Raw genomic sequence first — 9,328 nt, forward strand, 5'->3', positions numbered from 1 at the left:
TAATTAGAAATAAATGGTAAAAAGCTGAATAAGAATGTTTATGATAGTATGATAGGAATGTATGTGTGTAGAGAGCCAATTTGGTATTGTAGTTAAGGCACCAGGTTAGAAATCAGGAGATTATGAGTTTTAGTCCTGGCATGTGACTTTGGGTTGGTCATTCCCATGGAAGTAGGCAACAACAAACCATTTCTGAAAATATTGTCAAGGAAACTACAGGAACATGTCCAGGCACTTATCAGGAATAAAAAATGGTCTAAAAAGAACGTGCAAAAACTATGTGTATGTACATTTACAAAAGAGACCTTTCTGAACTTATTGGTTTGATATTTTTTGTATTTTACAAAAATACAAGATATTTTTTGTATCTTGTATTTTTTGTATTTTACAAAAATACAAGATATTTTTTGTATTTTACTAGATAAATCTAATTTCTTCTATTTCTTGTTTCACTAATTGTGTTACCTACATTTTGCAGGGTATGGAGATAGTGCAAACTATGAATAGTGATCCTGGACTTGCTGTAGGTATGTACCCCATTTCTCTGAAGACAGTTTACAGCAAATCCATACACACAAAAATATTTTGGGATAACCAATTTAAACAATGCAATTCATTCCCCATTCTTCAGCCACCCGAATTTACCATTGAAGTGTTCATTGTGTCTCTCCTCTCAATTCTTCATCATTCTTCTTAATAGGAAGTGGTCATCACCGAAAAGTCTAGTGAAGAATGAATAAGATGCAGGAGCACCAGTCTCTTGTAAAGCATGGAGAGCAAGCTTTAATTCCTTCATGTCTGGTTAAAGACTAAGAGAACCAGGACTTGGAAAAATCTTTATTTGTGCCTGAAGTGCTATTGAGCCTCACTGAGCCGTGGTGGCACAGTGGTTAAATGCAGTACTGCAGCCTACTTCTGCTGCCTTCCGGCTGCCTGCAGTTTGGCAGTTTGAGTCTCACTGGCTCAAGGTTGACTCAGCCTTCCATCCTTCCAAGTTGGTAAAATGGGGACCCAGATTGTTGAGAGCATAATGCTAACTCTGTAAACTACTTAGAGAGGGCTATAAAGCACTGTGAAGCAATTTATAAATCTAAGTGCTATTGCTATTGTCAGTAAAAGTGGACAGTGGTTAGTTTGATTGCCAACCATGAGACTCATCTTAAAACAGTTGGTATTTGTTGATAGGTCTTCCTGGTGATGGTGACTTGGGGCTCATGGATCCAAAATAATAAGCAGTCACTTGCAATGGTATTTCCAGTGGGGATGTTCTTCACATTTGGAATACTGTGTTCAGTTCTGGAGACCTCACCTACAAAAAGATATTGACAAAATTGAATGGGTCCAAAGACGGGCTACAAGAATGGTGGAAGGTCTTAAGCATAAAACGTATCAGGAAAGACTTAATGAACTCAATCTATATAGTCTGGAGGACAGAAGGAAAAGGGGGGACATGATCGAAACATTTAAATGTGTTAAAAGGTTAAATAAGGTTCAGGAGGGAAGTGTTTTTAATAGGAAAGTGAACACAAGAACAAGGGGACACAATCTGAAGTTAGTTGGGGGAAAGATCAAAAGCAACGTGAGAAAATATTATTTTACTGAAAGAGTAGTAGATCCTTGGAACAAACTTCCAGCAGACGTGGTTGGTAAACCCACAGTAACTGAATTTAAACATGCCTGGGATAAACATATATCCATTGTAAGATAAAATACAGGAAATAGTATAAGAGCAGACTAGATGGACCAGGAGGTCTTTTTCTGCCGTCAGTCTCCTATGTTTCTATATGTTTAGAATTGTAATCCCCATAGTTTTCCAGTTTTCATCCACACTAGTGAACCATTCTGGGAATTGTCCCAAAGCCTGTGGAAAACTCCAGGTTGTGGAAAATCTTATCAGTGAATCAGATTCTATAATAGCAGATGGTTTGGATTTCATGCATCTATTTACATCTATTGAATAGGTTATACAGCTTTCAATGGAGTTGATTTTGAAGGCACTTTCCATGTGAATACAGTAACAGACGATGACTATGCAGGCTTCATTTTTGGTTATCAAGACAGTTCCAGCTTTTATGTGGTGATGTGGAAACAGACGGAACAGACCTATTGGCAAGCCTCTCCATTTCGAGCTGTTGCAGAGCCTGGGATTCAGCTGAAGGTACTGGCTTAAATGAAAGGATAAAAGACTTTCATGCAACAATATGCTCATAGAGAATTGCCGACATCTGTGTTATATAACATTACTTTGTTGGGATGTTTTGCAGGCTGGAAAGACCATTACAGATGTTGGAATATGGAAGAAAAAAATGTTGATGGATATTTCTTCTTTTTTAACTTGTCTGTGTGTAGGCTGTTAAGTCAAAGACGGGGCCTGGGGAACACCTCAGAAATTCACTTTGGCACACTGGAGACACTAACGATCAAGTCCGTTTGCTATGGAAAGATCCACGAAATGTTGGCTGGAAAGATAAAGTTTCCTATCGATGGTTCCTACAACACAGACCTCAGGTTGGATATATTAGGTAAACCCTTGAAGCAAGAAGGGCCTTATTGTTTTATATCGTGCAGAATGCATCTGCAAGAGCAATCATGGGCTTTCCCAAATATACCCATGTTACACCAACACTCCGCAGTCTGCATTGGTTGCCGATCAGTTTCCAGTCACAATTCAAAGTGTTGGTTATGACCTATAATGCCCTTCATGGCACTGGACCAGATTATCTCAGGGACCGCCTTCTGCTGCACAAATCCCAGCGACCAGTTAGGTCCCACAGAGTGGGCCTTCTCCGGGTCACGTCAACTAAACAATGCCGTTTGGCGGGACCCAGGGGAAGAGCCTTCTCTGTGGCGGCCCCCGGCCCTCTGGAACCAAGAGATTAGAATTGCCCCCACCCTCCTTGCCTTTCGTAAGCTACTTAAAACCCACCTCTGCCGCCAGGCATGGGGGAACTGAGATTCTCTTCCCCCCTAGGCCGTTACAATTTTATGCATGGTATGTCTGTATGTATGTTTGGTTTTTATAATAATGGGTTTTTAATTGTTTTTAGTATTGGATTATTATTGTATACTGTCTTGTTATTGCTGTTAGCCGCCCCGAGTCTCCAGAGAGGGGCTGCATACAAATCCAATTAATAATAATAATAATAATAATAATAATAATAATAATAATAATAATAATAATATCCATTTTCATGATATTGAGTAATATCTATAGTGTTTTTATTTACCCATCCACAAATTAGTACCCATATATGTTTATACACATGTACACATACCAACAACTGGGTTAGACTTGCTGAATTGAACATATGTCTTCGTACTACTAAACTAGTAAGTGAGAAGACCTTTTGTACATGTCTGCATACACTTTAATCAAAACTAAACTTCAAATTTGAAAGATTTAAATCAATTCAATATTTTGGTGGTTTTTGTGTAATTTTATTAAAAGTTTTAAAAACAAAGGTAAAAACAAAAAATAAACTAATATAAAGCGTGGAAGAAAAACAAAGTGAAACCTTTAAAATTTAACAAAGAAAAAGAAAAATAGAAAAGAAAGATGATACAAAGAGGTATCATCCCCAAACCCTTTACCCTTAGATTATCTACGGTTGACCTATCCAGATTCCTAAGAGCTCAGTAAGGGGCGAGTACAAGGGCACTAGAGTGCCTTCCGTCCCCTGTCCTATTGCTCTCCTATATCTCCTATTCCTTTCTTCTATTCCTATATCTCTTCTTCTATTCTTTCATTGATATGTTCTATCACTATATCTTCTTTTCTATTATTTCTTAGATATATTTTACTATGAGTATCTCCTCTATAACCGTCATCATGTATTTTACTATGTGTATATAGATATATACCCACTAAAACTTTCATTGTGTATTGGACAAAATAAATAAATCCTTTCAGCAGTTATATATATGTACACTTATAAATTTACCTCTTTCTTTAAAGTTTCACTATGACACTTCTTTCTATAATTTATCCTGTCTATTCATCAAAACTACCGTATATACCCTTTTTTCCTGTTTTATATAAAAATCCCATCTAGAAAGAATGTTGACGTATCAAATGAATTTCTCTTATTCTGACAGTCAGAAAAATCTGTCTTTAGCTTAAATTGATTATGCAATCAATTTTAAAATTTAAAAGCAAATTTTAAAGCAAATTGCAAAGTTGATGAGATTCAAATAATTTTTTGGGGGGATCAAGCTGGTATTCCACCTGAATTGCACTTAATTTACAACCCTCTGATAGATATAATAAAAAAAAGGTATATAAATTAAAATTTAGATATAATGTCTTGTGTGTTCATTGAACATAATGAACAAAGTTGGTAAAATGAGGATCCAGATTATTGGGAGCAATATGCTGACATTTGTAAAGCGCTCAGAGGGTGCTGTAAAGCATTATGGAGTGGCATATAAGTTTAAATGCTATTGCTACAATGACACTTGCTGCGCAGAGAATGAAGTCACTGACATTTTAAACTTAATTTTGTTTCCATTTCCAAAGGGCAAGATTTTATGAAGGACCTGAACTGGTAGCAGATTCTGGAGTAACTATAGACACAACCATGCGTGGAGGAAGACTTGGTGTTTTCTGCTTCTCTCAGGAAAATATTATTTGGTCCAATCTGAAATATCGTTGTAACGGTAGCATTTTTCTTCCATCCGTTTTCTTGCATAATCAAAAACCAATTGAATAAAGGCTAGCTCCTTTAGTATGGTTACATGAATAACTACATCTTTAGTCACCCTTTACATAAATATTGGACTACGCCAACCCAGTATTTTTCATTTGTAAAAATGCATACGGCGCCATTGTGAGTCCCAGAAGTTTTCCTTATTTTAAAAAAATGATGCTTTATTTATTTTAATTAAAAAGGATCTTTTAAAAAACACTTTCCAGTGCTGAAACAGCAGATCAATTTTGCAGTTGCACAGCGATATTGCTTAACTCCTCACCTCCGAAATTGGGATTCTTTGGCAGCAAAATACTAAGCAACAGTATCTTTCTTTACTTGGAAAGAGAAAGTCAGATGGGTCATTATAGGTTCAAAGCTTTCCACATAGATTCAAATCACAACCTCTTTCAGCTGTGTTCCTTATTAGCCTTCCCAAAAGTGAATACAGATGAAACTTGAAAAATTAGAATATCGTGCAAAAGTTCATTTATTTCAGTAATGCAACTTATAAGGTGAAACGTAATGCTTGGCTGCATAGCTAGAGGTATAACAAGCAGGAAGAGGGAGATTGTGATCCCGCTATATAGAGCGCTGCTGAGACCACATTTGGAATACTGTGTTCAGTTCTAGAGACCTCACTACAAAAAGAATTTGACAAAATTGAACGGGTCCAAAGACGGGCTACAAGAATGGTGGAAGGTCTTAAGCATAAAACATATCAGGAAAGACTTAGTGAACTCAATCTGTATAGTCTGGAGGACAGAAGGAAAAGGGGGAACATGATCGAAACATTTAAATATGTTAAAGGGTTAAATAAGGTCCAGGAGGGAAGTGTTTTTAATAGGAAAGTGAACACAAGAACAAGGGGACACAATCTGAAGTTAGTTGGGGGAAAGATCAAAAGCAACGCGAGAAAATATTATTTCACTTAAAGAGTAGTAGATCCTTGGAACAAACTTCCAGCAGACGTGGTTGATAAATCCACAGTAACTGAATTTAAACATGCCTGGGATAAACATATATCCATCCTAAGATAAAATACAGAAAATAGTATAAGGGCAGACTAGATGGATCCTGAGGTCTTTTTCTGCCGTCAGTCTTCTATGTTTCTATGTAATATATGAGAGATGCTCATAACATGCAAGGCAAGATAGTTCAAGCTGTGATTTGTCCTAATTGTGATGATGATGGGGTGTAGCTCATTTAAACCCCAAATCCACCATCTCAGACCATTAGAATATTATATGTGATCAATAAAATAACGGTTGTACATAGAACAATATCAGACCTCTGAAAAGTATAAGTATGCATATGTACTCAGTACTGGGTTTTGGCCCTTTTGCAGCAATTACTGCCTCAATGCAGCATAGAAACATAGAAACATAGAAACATAGAAGACTGACGGCAGAAAAAGACCTCATGGTCCATCTAGTCTGCCCTTATACTATTTCCTGTATTTTATCTTACAATGGATATATGTTTATCCCAGGCATGTTTAAATTCAGTTACTGTGGATTTACCAACCATGTCTGCTGGAAGTTTGTTCCAAGGATCTACTACTCTTTCAGTGAAATAATATTTTCTCACGTTGCTTTTGATCTTTCCCCCAACTAACTTCAGATTGTGTCCCCTTGTTCTTGTGTTCACTTTCCTATTAAAAACACTTCCCTCCTGAACCTTATTTAACCCTTTAACATATTTAAATGTTTTGATCATGTCCCCCCTTTCCCTTCTGTCCTCCAGACTATACAGATTGAGTTCATGAAGTTTTACCTGGTAAGTTTTATGCTTAAGACCTTCCACCATTCTTGTAGCCTGTCTTTGGACCCATTCAATTTTGTCAATATCTTTTTGTAGGTGAGGTCTCCATAACTGAACACAGTATTCCAAATGTGGTCTCACCAGCACTCTATATAAGGGGATCACAATCTCCCTCTTCCTGCTTGTTATACCTCTAGCTATGCAGCCAAGCATCCTACTTGCTTTTCCTACTGCCCGACATGGCATGGAAGCTATCAGTCTGTGGCACTGCTGAGGTGTTGTGGAAGACCAGGATGCTTCCATAGTGGCCTTCAGCTCTTCTGCATTGTTCAGTCTCATGTTTCTCTTGGCAATGCCCCATAGATTCTCTATGGGGTTCAGATCAGGCGAATTTGCTGGCCAATCAAGCACAGTAATCCCACGGTCATTAAACCAGGGTTTGGTGCTTTTGGCAGTATGGCAAGTGCCAAGTCCTGCTGGAAAATTGAAGTCAGCATCCCCCTAAAGCTCGGCTGTAGAAAGAAGCATGAAGTGCTCCAAAATCTCCTGGTAGACAGCTGCATTGACCCTGGACTTAATGAAGCACAGTGGACGAATACCAGCAGATGACATGGCTCCCCAAATCAATACAGACTGTGGAAACTCTTGCATCGCATTTGGAAACCAAGGACTCAGAGTATGGAGGAAGAATGGAGAGGCACACACATAGCAAGATGCAGTTTCCAGAGTCTGTGTGTTCCACAGGATATAAATGCAAAGAAGTATTATTTTGTTGATTGATTACTTTTTTAAATTAGTATTTAATTAGAGTGCATCTCTGCCCTTGATTTTCATTGAGATCATAGAATAAGTACAGGGAGGTTTTGACTATTCTAATCTGAGAAATCATCAGTGTAGCCTTGGGAAAAGTTTCCACTGCTTCCAATTGAAGCTTGCTCTCTCTTGTTAGCAGAATTATAATTTGGAAGACAAGAAATGACATGTTTATATTCATATTTAATTAGTGAAATGTTTTTTAAAAGTTTTTTATAGCTATCTCTGCCATTTCCTAACCTCACCAGTTTCATAACTATAGTGGGCAGTGATTCTATCTCCTTTCTTGATTTCAGATACAATCCCAGAAGATTTCCAAGAATTTCAAGCTCAGAAGTATGGTGTTGGAGGTATTTAAGAAAAGTCAAGAATGCAAGATATTATGGTGACTTACAGTGCAGTGCATTTTTAATTCTTATACAGTTGTGTGTGTATAAATGCCCAGTTCATTTGCTATGATGGATAAATAAAAAGATACAGTAGATTAGGATTTCTTTTGGTTTTCATTTATAGAATGCAGCCGCGAGAGCTCGGTACGCCCATATAACACCTTTGCTCCGTGAGCTGCACTATCTTCCTATTAGTCTCCGGGCACAATTCAAGGTGTTGGTTATTACCTATAAAGCCCTACATGGCTCAGGGCCAGACTATTTACGGGACCGTCTCCTACCGCATACCTCCCAGAGACCAATAAGAGCTCACAGAGTTGGCCTCCTCCAGGTCCCATCGACTAAATGTAGGTTGGCGGGACCGCGGGGGAGGGCCTTCTCTGTGGCTGCCCCGGCTCTATGGAATCAACTACCCCCCAATGTCAGTACTGCTCCCACCCTACTGGCCTTCCACAAGGCCACAAAGATCTGGCTTTGCCGGCAGGCCCGGGGGCCATGAACTGTCCATCTTTCATGGCCAATTTTTTTTAATGAATATTGTGCATGCATAAGATTTGATTGGTTTTTATATAAATGGGTTTTATTAGGGTTGGTTTTTTAGAGCTTATATTTGACTTCTTTTTTATTGCTGTATCTTTTTGTATTGTTGTTATGTTGTAAGCCAGCCTGAGTCCTTCGGAACTGGGCGGCATAGAAGTCAAATAAATAAATAAATCTTTCAGTTTTCATTTAATTTTCAGTTAAATTCAAGATCTGACTTCCAATATAATTTTGCAGACAATAACAGAAGAAGACCAATAATGTGTTACATAAAAACATCTGGAATCAGAGGCTGTGTATGTAAATGATTTGATATTTATAAGACACAGATATGGAAATAATTTTGCTTGCTAATTTATATATTGATTGAAACCCAGAACTAAATGCAATAATTGATTTGAATCTCACACAAGGAAGGCCTATCGCAGGGGTGTCAAACTCAAGGCCTGGGGGCCAGATCCAACCCATGGGGTGCTTAGTTCTGGCCCGTGGGGTCACTCTGGGAACAGCAAAGGACTGGCCTGCAGTGCTTCTACCAGTAAAAACAGCTCACAAGGGCCACGTATGGCCCTCCTGCACTCCAATTTTGCTGGCAGGGATTGCAGAATGCCATCACAGCCAAAAATGGCACTCGGGAATCTGTTTTCGCTGGCAGAGTGCTCGGGTCACCACAGGTACCCCCGACATGAGTGATGTTGAGCTGCCCCCCCACCCCCGAGGTCAAACACAATCCTGATACAACCCTCGATGAAATTGAGTTTTGACACCCCTGGTGTAGTGGATTAATTTCCCATAGAAATTGCCCTGTAAGACCAATTTTTCAGGAAACTGATACCCCCAGTAATAAATCTCTCCAAATCTCATGTTCCTCTTCAATTACAGTAGTACCTCTAGATACGAGCTGCTCCACATGCGAGTATTCCAAGTTACAAGCCACGAGGGGAGAGAAATTTCTGTTCCAGACCAGAGCTCAAATTCGGGATACGAGCCGAGCGTCCACTAGGTTGCGCAAGAATCCTTGCTTTTGGTTATCTCGGAGGGGAAAAACAAAGTCTAAAGCCATTTGTTCCAGATACGAGTTGTTTGACATACAAGCTCCCTTCTGGAACGAATTAAACTCGTATCTAGAGGTACTAG

The 9,328-nt window shown here is 38.6% G+C and overlaps 1 protein-coding gene across 3 annotated transcripts in view; it reads left to right on the forward strand.

Annotated features, from left to right (window-relative positions):
• Nucleotides 1–7,744, forward strand: part of THBS4 (thrombospondin 4) — a 74,846-nt gene extending 67,102 nt beyond the window's left edge. For all 3 annotated transcript variants that reach the window (XM_070743231.1, XM_070743229.1, XM_070743230.1), the window contains exons 18-22: nt 479–527; nt 1,962–2,158; nt 2,350–2,522; nt 4,517–4,656; nt 7,559–7,744. In XM_070743231.1, the coding sequence (XP_070599332.1) occupies nt 479–527; nt 1,962–2,158; nt 2,350–2,522; nt 4,517–4,656; nt 7,559–7,620 (621 nt within the window). In that variant the 3' untranslated portion in view covers nt 7,621–7,744. The remainder of the gene's footprint in view (nt 1–478; nt 528–1,961; nt 2,159–2,349; nt 2,523–4,516; nt 4,657–7,558) is intronic.
• The last annotated feature ends 1,584 nt before the right edge of the window (nt 7,745–9,328 follow it).

The sequence above is a fragment of the Erythrolamprus reginae genome, chromosome 2 (genome assembly GCF_031021105.1).
Source record: "Erythrolamprus reginae isolate rEryReg1 chromosome 2, rEryReg1.hap1, whole genome shotgun sequence".
In the NCBI taxonomy this organism is placed as follows: domain Eukaryota; kingdom Metazoa; phylum Chordata; class Lepidosauria; order Squamata; family Dipsadidae; genus Erythrolamprus; species Erythrolamprus reginae.